Raw genomic sequence first — 18,034 nt, forward strand, 5'->3', positions numbered from 1 at the left:
TGTGTGTAGGTGTGTGTGTGTGTAGAAGGACTTGCTCCATGTGCTCGTGCATTATTGTGCACCTCCACATGCACTTATAAAACACTTTCTGATGGGCATGAACGAGCATCAGAAGGAGCAACTCTTTGAGGGGAGGTTAAACGTGTGTCTCTGTTTTCATGGGAACGGCTGACATGAAGGATTTGTGTAAAACTCCCATCGGTTGTGGTGTCACCTCTGTTTTCTTCCTCGTTGGAATAAAAACACTTTGCTGCCATGGTATTACACACACTGGTATTTGACTAGTTTTACTGTAGCTACTAATGAATATCTATGTGGTCGGTCGGTGTCATTGGTGTCCCTGGTTATTCTGTGAGTCCTGCTCAGGAGCCAACGCTCTGGCAGCTAAGGCAGGACTACATGACTGAGCTGCAGCTAGTAATGTACACACCAGTGTTAGCATGTATGAATGGAGATAATGCATTTACGAACACCTTCTGCAGCCATACGGACCTGCAGAAATATGCTGAAACATGCACACACTCAGGTAAATCATGCATCAGTTATATATCAATCTGTGCTGTCTTTGCATACACCTGTTTCCAGACACATGCACACTTAAAGGAGAGTATGAGACATTCAGCAGCTTTACAATTGTGTAATAAATGTACAAAAACAGGCACAATAATGACCTTTTTCTACTGACTGTGTCACAAACAGATCAATGCAAACAGCTCATAACATTTATCAGATAGAGTCAAGGACCAACTATTAGTAATGATTCTCACCTCACTGGTCAAGTGTATCAGCATTATTGATAAGAAGTCCACAAAGGACAATTCATTTACCTATAAAACATGCAAATGTGGAAATGTTTACGGGCTGTTTCAGAGAGTAATTTCTGGAATCATGGTATAGAGTTTGTAATCTGCCAGTGTGTGTGTGTGTGTGTGTGTGTGTGTGTGTGTGTAGTGTTTATTGTTCCGAGACACACAAGTGACAGTCCATCTCTCAGCAAATGTGCAGAGCAATTTTTCTCATTGTGAAATGATGAACAGTGACATCCGGGATTTCTCATCTTTTCCACTGTGTCCGGCCAAATTCACAGGACAGAACCCCCACTCGCCACACAAAAATGATTCAATGACACGCAAACTTGTATTTCTGTTTTGCATTTTAGCTAATTTTATGTGTGTGTGTGTATGTGTGTGTATGCATAAAACTGTTATACAGTAAATAGGGGGGGAATAAAATATTGTTAAATGTAATTATAAAGTGAAGTTAACAATAAATATAACACTATTAGCACATTCTTAAAATATTTAAAGCTAAAAATGTATCTTGTAAAATTGTCTTAATGGGCAAACTACAGTCTAAACTAAGCTTTGACATTTTTCTCTATTGTCATATTTAACTCAAATGAATTGTGCAGTTATAGAATATCTAGTGGGTTGTTTTAAATAATTTTGCTTATTAACATATTTATTTATTTATTTATTTATTTATTTATTTTCATCAGTACTTACTTACCTGTGACCATGTGGATCACATCAACTGTACACAGGCTCCTCAGAAACACAGTGTTTTCTCCTGAAAGCAGGTTCAACACACTAATGTAAACTTCACCTCCAACTTCCAGCTGCTTTAAGGCACATCCATCCATCCATCCATGTGCGCTTGAGCTGCGTCTGCGTGTGCATGCGTGTACAGGAACTGAGTGCACGCTTTAATATAAGTCTAGTGTTTGTTATATCTCGCCATATATTACCATTTCTCCTTGGAGGGGCCCCTTGCATTCAAATCAGCGGCCGGCTGCCTGATCGTAGAGGACAGCTTACTAGGCCCCTTGAATTGTTCCCCGGGAACAATGGATTCCTTTGTCAACGTGTTTCTCTTTCTCTCCCTGGACAATACTGGAGGGTCCTTCTGGCTCTGTGCACTTAAGAAATGTTTGCAAAATTCTGAAAGTGCGGGAGATTTGTGTCTTTTCTCTGTGACAATCGTCGCCCAGTGTTTCAAAGTGGAAAATTTCCTTCATTTAAGAAAAATTCATCCGCATTTTTTTCTTGAAGTCTTTCATGTAGTTGAAATATTTTGTCTTCTATAAGTGTGCACGAATAAATAAAAAAAAAAATAAAAATAAAAAAATAATTATTAAAAAAAAAAAAAAAAGAAATACAAAATATATCGGAGCCTGGAAATTATAAAAAAAATAATTAACAGATGTGGAAATGAACGTCAGACAAATATCAACAAAATAAAAGTTGATGAATTAATTTTCGAGATCCCTGGAACTTTTCTGGAAGGTGAAGGGGATTTGTTGTGAAAGTGTGTTTGCTGTGTGTTACAGTGGAGTGCAGTTATAGACGAGGCTATATAAGCTGTGTATCTGCATAACGGGTTTATAGTCCGGAGCTGCACCGGGCCACAGCGTTGACCTCTCCCTCCTCCTGATGAATAGGCCCAGAAGCAGAAGCCCAGCTGTGCCTATTCGGGCCTTCAACAGCATTTCGGAAATCGGTATGATTTCCCTGGGAAAGTAGCTCAACACTGGGACAGTTTCCCCTACAATTTCCCCTATTCCAACCTAGTGGACATTATCATTATTATTATTATAATTATTATTTTTACTATTATTATTATTATTATTATTATTATTATTATTATTATTATTATATTATTTCAGATATACCCTGAGAAACCGCGAATTGAAATTATTTTTATTTTTCAGTTGCTTACACGTGAACATTGCTACAAAAATAAATACACTATATATTTTCCACCCTTTGAAATTACAAATACCAGCAATTCTCTCTTCATTTCTGTTGTAAAATATAATTCCTAAATTTTTTCAAATATTATATTTTAATATGCACGCAATGTTTCCATCCACACTGATTCAAATTAAACCAATAGTGGTTTTGCGCAAAGAAATAATAACTTTTCCGGTGGGCTCTCTGCGTAATTGTGCAGGTCCATCTATAAGCCGGATCCTGCAGCTATACAGCAGCCTATACATGCCCTGTCACCATATTGTGCTTTTGTTTACGTCAAGAGTGCAACTCTGAGGACTATGGAGGAGTGTTTGGAGCCCTTATGTGCACACTTTAAAAAAAAAAAAAAAAACGAAAGAAAAAAAATGAAAGGAAAAAAAGAAAAAAGACGTTTTCACATTTTACATCACACCTGATTTGGAGGTTGTTGTTGTTTTTTTTTTTTTTAATGTCCAGTCAAGCTTCACCTGCTGCAGTGTGGATGTGGAGCTCATGATGACCCAGAAAAAACAAATAAATGAGCCCGTACATATTTGTTTAGTGATGCTTTCGGTGACAACAACATTAAACTCCGGCATGGCACGTTCCTTAATGTAATTCAAATGTGCAGGAATATTTTCCCAGCGTACCTCACAGGGTCCAGGGGCCGCAGCTCGCACAACTGGGGCCGAATCTCCTCTCTCTTTTGTTGGGGCTATTGTGGGGGGCTGCATGTTGGGATTGGGGGTGTAATGAGGGGGCTGCGACCCCCCGATGGGGGTGCATTTGCTGTCCAAAGACCGTTAGACAGTGGCTGAATGAATGGGGCTTGAATGTCATTGTAATGCACAGGGACAACTCCCCCTTCATTCAGCTTAAGATGTGGAGGCCGCTCAACTCGGCAGAGGAAGAGATGAAGGGAGAAAAGCAACTGCAATTCAATTCACAATCTCGCTCTCTCTTTGCTTCGTTGTGCATGAGCAGAGACACGGAGGCTATTTTCACCAAGTTAGGCGCTATATGCTGCTGCACCCGCATGCGTTTTTCTGCGCAGAGGACCAGGCCTGTGGTGGCACAAAATGGAGAGAAGATATGATGGAGCACAGTGTGGCGCACAACTGGAGGATAACGGCAACGACGAGAGTAGGAACAAAGGATTTTGAGTCCAAGTCCGCGTGGATTTATCAGTATAGGCTTTCTGGACAAAGGATACCTCTGTGTGGCAGGTGGCCTCTACTGTACGCACGGTTTATTAGCCCACTTCTTTATGTGTTTTGCGTAAAGGAGCCAATAGCCATATAGGCCTAAGAAATCTGCATGAGTGGGTTGACTTACATTAATGCAAATGCAAGGGAGCTCGTTTTGAGATGTAGATTGCTGCAAAGACAGATTAAACAATAGACATGGCTGTTAAAATAGTTAATAATTGCATTCGTTAAAAAAAAAAAAAAAAAAAAAAAAAAAAAAATAGGCGCATTTGCGATTGTATAGGCTCCGTTATGGAGAGTGATGGACAGCGGATTCATCCTAAACACCGCTGATGGTCCGACCTCTCCCTCTCTTTGTTCAGCCAACAGTGGGAGGTATGCACAAGCTACGGAAGGAGGGAAAACGTTTGAAAATCCAATGACAATTTCTTCCGGGATAAAAATCAATATAAGCCTGTAGGTTTTAACTGTAGTAGCGACACGGTGCAGGTAGTGGTCAGGCCTACATGTAGATTAATGAGAGTGGGAGCAGGACTTAATGTTAATGTTAGAAGAAATAAAATCAGATAGGTTCAGTTGGTTGAACTGAATGCTGGCTGCAGAGTTTAAGTCCACGTTGCAAGCTGCAAATAAAATAATGATCAAAAGTATAAAAGAGGAGCTTTATAGAAAAACAAGAGTTGAAAAGTGGTGATTACATCTTTGACATTAAAATGAAAGACAAGGTATTTGTTTAATTTGTGTAGATCATCTTTGGCCTTTTAAACTGAATCCCAAATGTGGGTCATAATAGCAACACAGAGGAGCAGAGTGTCTGTTAAGGTGGGCAGGGTTTCAGAGGTAAATAGAGTCAGGACACATTCAAGATCAAAAGGTAAAATCAGACTCATAATCATTTTTACTTACCTTGTCATCAAGTAAAAAGTGCTACAAGTATAGACGACACAGATCTAGAGGAGTAAATACAGTAAATGTAGTCACAGGAACCCCGTAGATGCTGACCCAAAGATAGACTGGCACGGCCCTGGTCTGCACATGGGATCAGGGTTAACGGGTCTAAACAGCCTTTGAAATTCACTGGAGAAACTTTGGCTGAAACAGACCATCTTGGCGTTTCAGTGTAAAGGGCATTTGGCTGCGGGTTATTTTGGAGGACTAAAAATGTACGCGTTACTTTAAATAAATGACCAGTTCACCATCATGATGACAAACTGGAGGTCACACTGGAGCCGGTGGATGTGTTTTACTTTCCAAATGCATGGAGTATTTGTTTGAACCTGTAATTGTCTTGTTGTTTGCTGACAGTACGCAGGTGCATACAAGCGACAGCGCAATTGTCATGTCATTTTGACATTCTTGTGCATAAAGGCTACATCATATTTATTGGTAAACGCCACCGGCTGTAACTAGTATCTGGAAGCGTCAACAGTATGTCTGCCCCGATGCATGCATGCATGACGCGCTGCAGAAAGTCAGGCCGGTGGTTTCAAGGACATTTGGGGCTGATGAGGATTTGGTTTTAATGGGGGAGGTGAGGAGGAAGAGGGGGGCTTGGGCCCCGGGCCATGACGTCAGTGTGCGCCCATGTAATCCTCTTGCGCTGAAGTCCAATCAGCAGAGACTCGCAATTGTCTAGGATGGGAAGAGAGGGGCGCTCTAATCCGGGAGACAGTGGATCACACAGCCCGAAAGAGAGAGAGAGGAGAGCGAGAGAGGGGGCATGCATCCAGTGCTGGATTGTGCCTGAAATGGGTCAGATTAAAAGACACGAACCAAAAGGAACCGAGTGACTCCTTGCGGAGAGAGAGGACCTTTCTGAAGACCAAGATTTTTTTTCACCACTTCAAACACAAGATCATAATCGTCGACAGTACCAGCGTGTAGGGATGTGATAGAGCAGTGTGGCCAATAGAAGAACGTCCTGTCTTTTTTCCAGATATAGCCTAATGTAAAACTAGCCTTCTGTAGTTTGTCAATTGCATGGGAGGAGAGAGGAGGCATCGCGCGTTTTGTCCGAGGGCGTTGATCATGGACAAATCGAGGAACTGCATTCAAGCCAAGTTAAATGGAACATACAGTACTGGTCGCAGTGGGATGTATGACTTCAAACAAATAGCCTTGTGATGCGCTGCCATCGGTTATTTCTTCTGTTTTCCGCTCGTCTTTTTGTGTGTTGGGTCAGGGTACAGCTGTAATTTGTGCGGTTTTGAGGAAGGACAATGCGAGAGTGTGTAGCCTCGGCTGATATTCTGTGCAAGGTAACCTGCCAGGAGATGCGTAAAGACGCATACCCAAAAATCCAGGGCATAATTGTTGACTAATGCTATGCTAATGACAAAGCTTATCAGATGCAAGCTTTGTTTCAGATCCACTGATCAGGCTATTGGCTGTTTGCTGATGGGGTTTATTGCCGAGCTGTGGCGCAGTGATATCAATATGTGTGCATAGAATCCAAAGAGACGCAGGACGAGAATGTGCTCGCGCGCATTATTGCTGGTGTAGGCGATAAATCGGCTTGAGATTTGAGTGTCTGCATGCGCGCGGGCGTGTGTGTACGTGGTGTGACTGTGTGCTAAAATCGGCTTTAGATCTGTGCGTGTGCATGTGTATGTGTGTGTATGCCAGAGCGCGCACGCAAACGGGAGCTGTACTTAAATCGCAGTCATGCAGTCTTGCATCCTCCTTGGCGGCAGATGCTGGAGGTTTGAGAGTGTGGAAGTCCCACAGGGGTAGGGGCTGGGGGCTTGGCTTCATTCTGCGCCCATCAGCAAGGTGAGAAGGCGACTTCTGGAAGGGTTGTCACTCTGCGTGTTCACAGCGGACCTTGATTTAATGTCCATACAATTAAGGCACGCGGTGAATGCCAAGAGAGGAATCTCCCCAGCATCATGCATCAGATTCAGACTGTGCACATTCTCATGTACACAACTGTGGCTGCAGGTCTGAGCTCTGCATTTGGACCCTTCATGGAAGAAACAGGCCCTACCAAATAGCATGCAGAGGAATAAAGCTGACTGCTGTACTGTCATTCAAGTGTGTGTGTGTGTGTGTGTGTGTGTGTGTGTGTGTGTGTGTGTGTGTGTGTGTGTGCTATAGGTGGGCGTAATGCGCACATTAATATCATCAAATTATTTCACCACAGATCACTTACACATCATTGGTCAGTTTTTAGTGTTAAATGTCCTGTTTATTTTTGAGGTATTTAAATGCATCTATTGCAGGATGCAGGATGCGAAACAGGCTTAGACTAGAAAACAACTGGACTGTCGCCAAATTGGGGTCATGGCCTACATCTTTAACATAAACATATACTGATATCACTTTTATTCTGTACGTCTAACATTATTTTTAAGGCAGATGTTGTCGAAAAGCTCATCACAGTGCGCCGGTTTGTTCGCTTTTTACTCAAATCTGTGTATTTTTAGGCCTAAAATCAACAGACTTCAATATGAGATTTGATTTGTTTAATATAATTTAATATAGAATTTAAGAAATGTAAAGTATTGGGTGTTGAATGTTAAATGTAGACCTATAACCTATAGGCGCGACTTAAACCATAGATGCTCCAAATGTACCTGCCATAGCTACACACTTTGTCTGAATCTAAACATCAAACATCTACTAGTGTTAATCCATCACTGCTGTTTTGAATATTTACTGTACCCACTTTCATATAATGGTAAACAGGCCAACTCACTGGTCCGCAACGCCGCTGCAGATTCAGGTGACAGTGATCTGTGATTCTTTTCGGATCTAAAGGAGGCCAGCAGCTCCTCTACACACTGACTGGGGCTCAAACCTCTGGCCTACAGCAGAGTCTGACGAGCCTTCAGGACATGAAAACTACCACTGCTCTGACGGAGACAACATATGGAAATATAAGCCATTCAATGCCACCTACAGGCGTCCTCTGCACAACGCAGCGTGGAGGCTGTGACCAATACATTTAGGCCATAAAACAGGCTGTAATATTAAAAACAATCAATGCAAATACAAAAGCATTACATAGATAAATAAAATACTTATATCTAGACCAGCTTTTATAATGTAGTAATAAAATGTGAATGCTTTATGATTCATTACTGAAGAATATACAAAGCATTTGTGTGAAAAAGGTTTGTAAATTTTAATAATTCCTGCAGGTTAGATATTTTAACCTGTCTCTAAATGATTTGGATTACTTACACAGATTAAAACCAATTAATAAATAAATCAAATGTAATCACATAACCTACTAAAAGGTCATTTCTGCTGTATAAATCAGATTATGTCAGTGGTGACTATTTTATTCTATGAAATGGTACATGACTGCTTCAGTCTATATAAATAAATCTGGATTTATAAGTAATCTGTATAAGTAATAAATATGCATATGAGCATTATGTTGAATAAAAAAACACCCTTTTATGGGTTAAATTTAGCATTTCTATCCACGTACGTCATACGTCATGATATTAAGAGTGTAGAGTCAGGGTGTGATAATGTTTGCCTATTTTATTTCACAGATGGATATGCTTTGTAATAATGTGACAATAAATAAGTCTATGTTGTTCTAATTTTTCTGTTTGTTCTTGTGATTTTTTTTATGATAAATTCTTTTTTATTTGCACCTTTGACACATCTGTTCTAAGTTATTAAAAAAAAAAAAAAAAAAAAACAATATCAGTGGGGAAATGTTTCTTTTTTCCATGATATTTTCAGAATCGTGACATATTAGTGACTTTTAATCAGTGTCATTCCTCTGTAAGAGTATATTCCTGAGTGGAGTAAAATGATAGTATAAATCAAATTCATATATCTACATGAGAAGAAAAATCCCAGATTTATTCTCATAACTCTCTAGATACTGTTCTTTATTTTGTTTTGTGACTGGAAAAACCTCACCCGCTGTCTTCCAAAATCTGGAAATCAGCACCATGGAGAGCTCATGTAAGAATTACACACACACAGACACAAAAAAAACCTCTGCTTCCAACTAAATGGTATATTTTCTGAACATTGATTATTTAAGCCTCTGCCTTCAATTTGTAGCTAAAATAATAACCTGCTCTTGTCTCTGAGGATAGCATCTTCAATCGTAAAGATTTACGCTTAACTCTTGTGGAAAAAGGCCTGCTTGGCGTTATTTCTAGCAGCATGATAGAATAAGACAGCAGAACGAAACCAGCCCAGCCGAGCAAACCTTTCAGTGACATTTAAGAGCTGGGGCAGCCCTACAGAGCTTCCTGTCTCTGAATGAGGTCACAATTTGTGGCTGTTTACTCACTAACAGAGAATTCATGAGATCAAGACAAAGTAATTGCTGAATGGACAGTTTATTAAGGCTTGATTTCTTCTATAAAGAAAAACCAAGATAGATCTTTTGAACAGGTTATTATGCCCACTACAACTGTGGTCTATAAGATAATCGATGTTTATTTAATATTTCATGTCAGTACTCCTTTTGTAGTGTTCATACATAGAATTTTATGGCTAACCTGACATGTCTCTCTATTGCAGCGATCATCCTCTGACAGTTATTTTCGTGCATGTAAGCCCTGTAGTAAAACCACGACCAGTTCATGCTTCCTGAGGCAAAGACTGGTGTGCCTGCGATTCGGTCTTCGATGGCGTCCTTTAGCCTTTCACCTCCCCCTGACTCTACACTGGATGGAGAGAGCAGTAATGGTGAAGGCGAACGTGAAGGGCATTCACTGTATTGCTTGGATCAACCTAGCTATTGATTAGTGCAGGTAAAGTAAAGGAGGTGGAGAGGAAAAGGGATTGTGTTAGAGGTTTGCGGTCATTTCTTTCGATTACAAAGGATTACACTGGCCAGGTAAAAGTACAATGCAGCTTCACCTATTTGGAAATGTTGGTTGTGAAGCATACAGGTCATACACACACTTGGGTGACTTTGTCAAAGTGCAGTACTAGTCTTGACTTAACATGGGGTCAAGTTCTGACAGAATCATAATAGATCAGATAAACATTTTCTAACATTCTTCAAAGAGCAAACAACTTAATATGAAGAAGCCCAGTCCACACTACCCGGAAAGGTACCACTGTCAATCTTAAACCAACAGAAATTTGTGATGTGACCGTTTGTGTAACCATGTAGCTACATCAGATTTCAACACTTACACAAATACACAAAAAATGTCAACACCCAGAAAAGTCCCTTAACATGAGACAACCGTGTCTATTAGCAGCATTCCTCTCTGCATTATAGTAATATTGCAACCCACAAAATACTTTAGTGACAGTTAGCTGCTACCAGTTAGCGATCAAGTAGTAGGAACCTGCAAATCTCTGCCAAAAAAAAAACCTCCCTTCTGCCTCTGAAAAACGGTGACACGAGAACAGGGGGTCGCTGTTCTGTAAGGAACCATTAACTAAACAACACTGCCACTGTTTGCCTCACATTCAAGCTGCAGGATGGATATTTTAACATTTTCAGGGGACTTAATGTATTGCAGCTTGCCATGCATGGGCATACACATCAATTTAGATTTTTTTTTTTTTTTTAATTTCCAATCTTTTTCTCCATAACATTCCTGAAAGTACTGTACTGTTTCAAAATCAATGGTTTCAGTCTAGAACAAACTTTTTTTTTTTTTTGCAACAACAACCAAAAAACACACAGAAACCACATTTCATTCGTATTTTTTCTTACTCGATAGTAAATCAGTTACATTAATTTTTAGGTTATACATTTTTAGGCTTTCTCCATGAATATATAGGCTCCTACGTTAAAGCTTAGCATTACGACCAACATGATAGACTTAGCAAAACCAAATTCAAGGGGGAGAAAAAAGCGAGAACAGAGGATTAAGACAGGATGATGGTGAATGAACAAATATGTGAACCCTCCCCCCTTTTTGTGAAACAAAAACACCATAGCAACAATTCATTCAATGTAGCAGTTACATCATTACATAATTCTGATTATAAAACAATTTAAAATGGTGGATGTGACGATTCTCTCAGACTGGGTTGTATACATAAGCATAATCTCCTGATGAAACATACGAAGAACCTTCAAAGACAAACACCGAAAGAAAGCAAAGCAGTGGGGTGTCAAAGATGTCAATAGTACAATTTTTGATTCAAATGGTGAGAGTTCTGGTTGTGGAGGACACATCAGTTATTTCTTTCCCAGAGGCCTTTGCAATTCCTCCTCTGAAATGTCTCGAGTCCCGTGTGACTTCACACTATCCCTGATTTCTCCAGCAGTGTCACTGTTTGAGCAGTTCTTTTGAGAAGTCACCAATAATTAGAAAAAAAACATTAAGGCTCCAGAAAACAGGTTTCTGAAATGAAATTGTCAGTAGTAAGCCAAAAAATAGAGATTTTGTTGATCTGAATGAAAAATAGATAAACCATTGAAGTTTTATTATCACACAGTTCCAAGTCCAACATTGCCTTTGGGATCCTCCAACCCTGTTGGCACAGTTAAACCTCTGAAGCATGGCAATGTTGCCCCCAAATGGACAAAAAGGGGCAGGACACATCCGTTCCTGATTGTACTGAAATATAAAGTGGCAGATTTTTTTCTCCATGGTGCAGTCAAACCCTGATTCAATTGGAAATAGGAGGGGTGGGGGCAGGAGAGATAACCAGTCTGGTGAGAGAAGAGTACGAGATGGCAAGAACGGGAAGAAAAATATATTTTTAAAAAAATGAACTAAAGAGTGTGGTGGTGACTAGGTAATACATTAAATCAGCTTGTTATCCCTGCACAAGAAGTGGGTGGTACATGGGGCAAAAAAAGCACAAGTTTTGACAATGGCAGAGATTCACCAGGATTAAATAGAAAAAAATGAAGGGCTTGGTTGCATTTTCATATTCTTCTGTCTCTTAAATCAAAAGTCCTAGTGTAACTGTCGATCAAGCCAAGGATAAATGTCTTCTATTGTTTATTCCTGTTTTGGCGCTCCTGTTTGAAAAAAGAACAGAACATTCATTAATCACAGGAACATGACAGAACAGCAGAGTAAACCATAGAAGACTGTGATGAACACATATTTATAATAATCTATTATACAGAGAAATGACTGTCCAATTTCATCTGTACTGTTTTGAAAACCAAAGAAAAGAAAATATGAGTCTTTACCTGATCCAACCGAGAGCGGTTCTGTATCTGAGCAGGTTCGAAAGTCTGTCAAAAGCAAAGAAGTAGAAAGAGAAAAACAGTCATTAGTCTCTCAAAAGCATCAAACCTATTAGTGGAGTTTTGGACAAAAACAAGTGAAAAGCCTGTACCCACCTTGCGCACCTCCTCCTCCTCTTCCTGCCTCTTCTCATAATGGGAAAAGTCATCAAAGATGGAGGTGGTGTGTTTGTAGGTGGCGATGATCTTGAGCACCTGCTTGGCCTTCTCCAAAGGAACCTCCTGAGTGTCACGGGAGTTGGTCACTGGCTTGTTGTCGTTGTTCTCCAGGCGGATGTGGCGCAGCTGGCTGTTAGGCACATCTTTAACAAACAACCAGTCCACATCAAACTTGCCCTTCCACTTGTCCTGTGCCCAAACACCAGCACTGGTGCCATAGTCCACTGGTGAACGCATCTCTGCCACACCACAAAAGTGACCACTGCCATTGACACTGAACAGCAGATACACAGGGCCTTTACCATTCATCGCCCTGAAGGCTGAGTCCAGCCGCTTGTTGCCGTGCTCTGTGCTACACCAGATGGAATACTTGATGGAGCGATGGATATCGTCCTCAGAGTAGCTCTTAATGATGAAAACACGGCCGTTCTTCAAGTTCCATTCAAAGTCCTTGGGGTTGTAGCTATGGGAGGCACGCAATTTCTCCAGTACAGGGTGGGACTCTCCACCAGGTCCCTGGCTAGAGGAATTTTGAGGGCCACTGTTCCCACCACCAACCATCCCCATCACACCACTACCATCTTGGCCAAGGCCACCTTGCCCATAACCTTGGTTGCGATTGCGTGGGGCAATCCAACGGGTCTGGGGCTGTGGGGGCTGGGTGTGGTTTTGGTAGGGCTGAGGTGGTGGCTGATGGTGTTGGTGTTGGTGATGCGGAGGCTGGGGCTGTAAGGCCATAGGCTGCATCTGGGGCTGCACCAAAGACTGGGGGGGTGGGGGCTGCATGGGTCCTTGCTGCATGGGGGCTTGAGGTGGCATGGCATGAGGCAGGCCAAGAGGCGGCTGCTGCTGCAGTGGGGCTGTGGCTACTTTAGTGACCGGGCCCTTGTCCCAGGTCCCTATGTTCATGTTGTGTTTGATGGGTGGGGGGGGCAGAGCCCCCCCTGGATTGGGCATCCCTGACTTCACTTTAGTTTTCAGCTGTTGGGGTTTGGCAGGCTTGCTGGCAATGGCTGCCCAGGAGGTGGGTTTGGGTGGGGGCATTCCAATGGGAGTAGCTCCATTTCCTGTCGCTGCCACTGCAGGCCCACCAATCACAGATCCCACAGCCTTGACTCCTGACCCCTGGCCAGTGACATCCCCACCGATCTTCAGGCCAACCATACCCTGCTCCAAGCTGTTCATTCCAGGGGCCTTGTTAAGGGTGTCACTGTGAAAGCCTGTCTGACCATCAGGCACCAGGGTGCCCCCCAGAGAGCTGGGAGGATAGCTGTAGCTGCCGCCATAAGCTGAACTTTGAGTCTGCTGGCCCTGGGAGCCACTTGTGCCCCATGCAGAGAAGGCAGGGTTTTCAGGGAAAAAGTTAAACCTGTGTGGGTAGATGCTGCTTCCCAGGCCTCCTGGCTGGCCAAACACTGTGTCCGGCATGAAGTGATGGTCTCCATTGCTCAAGGGTCCATACGGGGTGAGGTAAGGAATAGGGGGGGTCCCCGCCTGTAGACCAGGGAGCCTCACTGAGGGGGTATGGAAATCCAATGGAAGGGGCGTAGTAGCTGGACAGGTAGGGGTCGGTGATGGACTGGTAGCTGTTGTTCTGAATGCATGAAAGTCAGCAAAGTCAAAATATAAGCAACTGTAAACTTAGATGGTAAATATCTATCATTAACTTAATTCACTTTCACAGAAATGGGGACAATCATGTTATATTTCCATAAATTTCTGTCCAAGGTACAACTATAAATGGTAATACCATTATGTTCCGTTTAACATATAAACTGAATTTAGTATCTTATATATATTTTTATACATACATATGTATATACATATACATATATATATATATATATATATATATATATATACACATATATATACACATATACATATATATATATATATATATATATATATATATACATACACACACATATATATACACACACATATATATACACACACATATATATATATATATATATATATATATATATATATATATATACACACACACACACACACACACATATACAAGTATCTCTAAGAATGGATGGTTCTGATTAATAATAGGGCTGAAACAAGATGCAATTTAAAACATCATATTGCGATTATCTGACAGATGGCCTGATTGTGATACGAATCATGATTTTAGTGGGAATGGTTATTTTGTACTTTTCATTTTGACTGACGGAAATATCAAAGTGATGTGATTTTTGCTGGTTTGCAGATCTGTAGCACAATAATGCTTTGATTGTAAAAGCATGCACTGATACATTTTACCTTCACTAAAAAACTGCAGCTCCTGCAATTTGGATATTTTATTTGCCTATATTGCATTTCAGTAGTATTTTGGTAAATATAAATATGTAAAAAAAAAAAAAAAACATCCTTTTACAGATCACAATACTGTTGTAAAACCATATATCTGATTAAAAGAAAGTTGAGTCATTTTAAGGTTTACCTGAGTTGATTGACCTGTGAGGTATGGCTCAAAGTCATTGTCGTGGACAGTCTCCTTCTGATGCAATGAACCATTTTGCACTGCAACAAAAGCACATAATTGCACTTTAAATAGAAATGCATGGATACCAGTTTTATGTTTATACAGGGACAAATAGCAGCATCTGTTTTAGATTTGAGAGAGCACAGCTTAAACTTTCATTTTGCTGAGGATATAGACTGCATTCAGGTAGATATGAGAAAGAACACAAAAGCTTTGGGACTATATCAGCAGTAGCACACTTTAAATCAGCCATGTGAATTTACAGCTATATTTACCTGATCCCCTTATTTTTGGTTTCACTATGACCTCAGCTGTGCCTAAAGACTAACTGAATGACCTGGCAAATCTAGATGGTTGTTCTGTCCCTCTTGTATGCCTGATAAATCATTAGTGCCCATCACTAGTACCCCTTGTCTTGGGAAAAGAGTGAACCTGAGGGTGAATCAGTGTGTGGCCAGCTTCCAGCCAGGCTTGCTGGAAAAAGACCTGCTTGTCACTCCACTTCCACTGACAGCAGGCGTAAACCTAAAATGACTTGTACATCATAAAAAATAAAATTACAAGGCCATAACAGCCCTATCCACATTGATGTTCATAAGAGTTTGACAACAATGAAATACAGACAACTCATAAGTAGGGGTTGGTGGTGGGAAAGAGGAAAAAGAGAGGCTACAACAGCCAGAAAACTTATCTTGCCACTTTAAATTTATAGATTGTCCCCCCAAAACCTTTAATCTGACTATGAAAACAGTAAAGCAGTATAAAAAAAAGTGTGGTTGTAAAAAGATTTTTCAATTCTCTCAGGTACTGCACACATTGTGTGGAAGGCATCTTAATATATAGCCTAGCCATAAACAAAGCAGATTTTCTCCCTATAAGAAACTTCAAAAAATATGGCAGGTGTCCTCTGAAAATAAATACCTCTTGTGTCACTAGATTTCTTATTCCAACTCCATAATCACTCACAGTGTACAACCACATACACTGTTAACAGAGTGTTCTTCATATTGGGTTTTGACGTTGTTTGAGCCTCACTTACCTTACAACCAATATCTCCAGCCAGTTTTAAGGCCTTATTACCTTCAACCATTGTTGGCATCAAATTGAAAACATTTACTCAAATATCTGGTAAAGCAACCCTGTCAAAAGTTTACACAATTTAGCTGATGTCTTTTGTCCCCTTGTGTAAAGACCAAACACACAACACTTGAGCTATTTATCTAATATGTGTAAGCCATTTTATATAAATATAAAACAACCCAGAACAAATGTATCTCATTTCTCTGACGAAGTGAACTTACCTTTAGATGCTTGCCCCTTTGATCTCTGCATCCAAGTAGGACCATGCAAAGTAAAGAATGAGACATGATTATTATTATTACTAATATTATAACTATTATTATTAATTATTATAAGGCGGTTTACAGCCTATAAGTTGTTTATTTATTGCTCAGAGAGTGAACTAAGACTACTTCCTGAAGAGGCAATGCCTGTAACCTGTCGTTACATAGGCCTGTACTAGGGCTTTACATACGTATGCTACTGATATATCATTTATCGGAGGAATTACACCATTTAGTCAGAGCTGAGTGATTTCTTGTTAACATTAATTCAGGAGGAACTTCACTTGCTAACGTAGTGTTGCCCCTAAAATGGCTTTCTAACGCCACTAATGCTAAAAGAGCCAGTAACTTAGTTTACCTAAACAAGCTGCACATATTACGATGAGCTTAAAAACCATCAAGGTATTCGTGACACAAAGCATTAACAATTATAATTTGACTGACAGAACAAGTTAGTTTGAGCCCCAGTGTATTTTTAGCGTTAGCTTTGGGTTTCACGTATTCAGCCTCAGGCTGGGAGTTTTTTACTTCTACACTGGTGGCACGAACAGATAGTTACAGATTGGGGTCGATTTAATATCTGCTTGCATTTTATCACACAAATTTCCCTGAGATTTCCATTTCAACCAGTTCACCTTTTAACCACAAAATGCAGCTAACTTGCTAGCTAAATGCACCGGCCAACGTTAGTGGCGAGCTAGCACTTCCGAGGAATAGCCATAGCCCAGTAAAACGTTAGCACATAGCTAGCTTGCAAGCTGTCTACAGGCGAGGTACATCGTCCTTCCTACCTGAGGGTCAATGCTTGTGGCAGACATAATTCATTAAGCAAGTCCCTGGATTCTCACAGAGCCTGAGCTTGTGACTGGATTTCAAGCCCCGTGATTTGAAAGCAACTTCCCAGCTCAGTTACAGTTAGCTATCTGGCTAGTTATGCCGCTTAGCGTGTGGCTAGTAGTTGTAGCGCAGGCTCAGCTGTATATTTTCCGATGTGTTCACGTATCCCAACTTCCACAGTTCAAGTCTGTCGCCTCCGATAACGTGTCACAATGCAGTCAAGTCTTGATACAGGTTTTCAAGTTAACGTTTTTTGTCGCCGACTGGACCTTTCGGATCTTGTATATTTGTGTCTTCGGCCGTCAGTTACTTTGTCTTTTTTATTCCACAGAGACAGCCCTCCTCAGTTACGTTCAAGCCCTGCTCACTTCCCCAATGGCTGCTCCATCCGGGCTTTGAGCCACCGCTGCAGTTTACGTCGTTCCCCGCGGGGTGGCAAAAGTTTGAAGCATCATTTACATGTCATTAAAGTAGATATCTAATATGCAATGCACATATATCAAATATATATTTATATATATGCCACGAATAAACGTAGTGTTAGATGTACACTGGAGGAAAACTCTTTACACTACTTTCGTTTTATTCACTGGAATGATGCAATATATTAAAGTAAATGTGTGACACTTACTGGAATGCAGATTAAAACTAAATAGCTGCAGACAAAGCAGTAAATGCTGTCATAAGGCATTTGTCCCTCGACTCAACCCTGTAATTTGTCCTCTTTGGCCCAGGGACAGAAACATAATATGTAGTCCAGCCTAGCCTCTCAAATCAGACTCCAATTTAATGCAATTGTGTGGTAGATTATATCATAATTCTATAATAACTTTTATATGTAGTTAATGATTAGCAAAAGTTAGGATATGAGCCACATAATTATGTAGTTACCTGCTTAGACCACTAGGGGGTAGCAATTATACATCATCAACCCGATCAAACTCTGTCAAAGGTCAATCTCGGAATAAAACTAACATAACTGGTAATATTCAGCTTTCCATACTGTTTAATGATCAGGTATATCTGATCAATGCAGCTATAGATTTCAGTGTTCATGTAATTTATGTAACAAACCCTTTCAGAGCAGTATGTCAACACAGCTA

General features: G+C 40.7%; 1 protein-coding gene and 1 long non-coding RNA gene across 3 annotated transcripts; one reads left to right on the forward strand and one right to left on the reverse strand.

The window, feature by feature from the left end:
* Positions 1-892: 892 nt before the first annotated feature.
* LOC115422095 (uncharacterized) lies at positions 893-8,496 on the forward strand. 2 transcript variants are annotated; one of them, XR_003935784.1, is made up of 2 exons: positions 893-950; positions 6,975-8,496. It is a non-coding gene; the product is annotated as an uncharacterized LOC115422095 (long non-coding RNA). The 2 variants fall into 2 exon arrangements; XR_003935785.1 differs by lacking the exon at positions 893-950 and adding an exon at positions 5,571-6,536.
* A 743-nt stretch (positions 8,497-9,239) lies between these two features.
* LOC115422069 (YTH domain-containing family protein 1) lies at positions 9,240-17,331 on the reverse strand. Its single transcript, XM_030138124.1, is given in 7 exon segments — positions 9,240-11,858; positions 12,036-12,080; positions 12,189-13,736; positions 13,738-13,845; positions 14,710-14,789; positions 16,053-16,077; positions 16,886-17,331. Coding segments are annotated over 7 exon segments (1,860 nt in total). The 5' UTR covers positions 16,913-17,331; the 3' UTR covers positions 9,240-11,831.
* Between the last annotated feature and the right edge of the window lie 703 nt (positions 17,332-18,034).

The sequence above is a fragment of the Sphaeramia orbicularis genome, chromosome 7 (genome assembly GCF_902148855.1).
Source record: "Sphaeramia orbicularis chromosome 7, fSphaOr1.1, whole genome shotgun sequence".
Lineage (NCBI taxonomy): Eukaryota > Metazoa > Chordata > Actinopteri > Kurtiformes > Apogonidae > Sphaeramia > Sphaeramia orbicularis.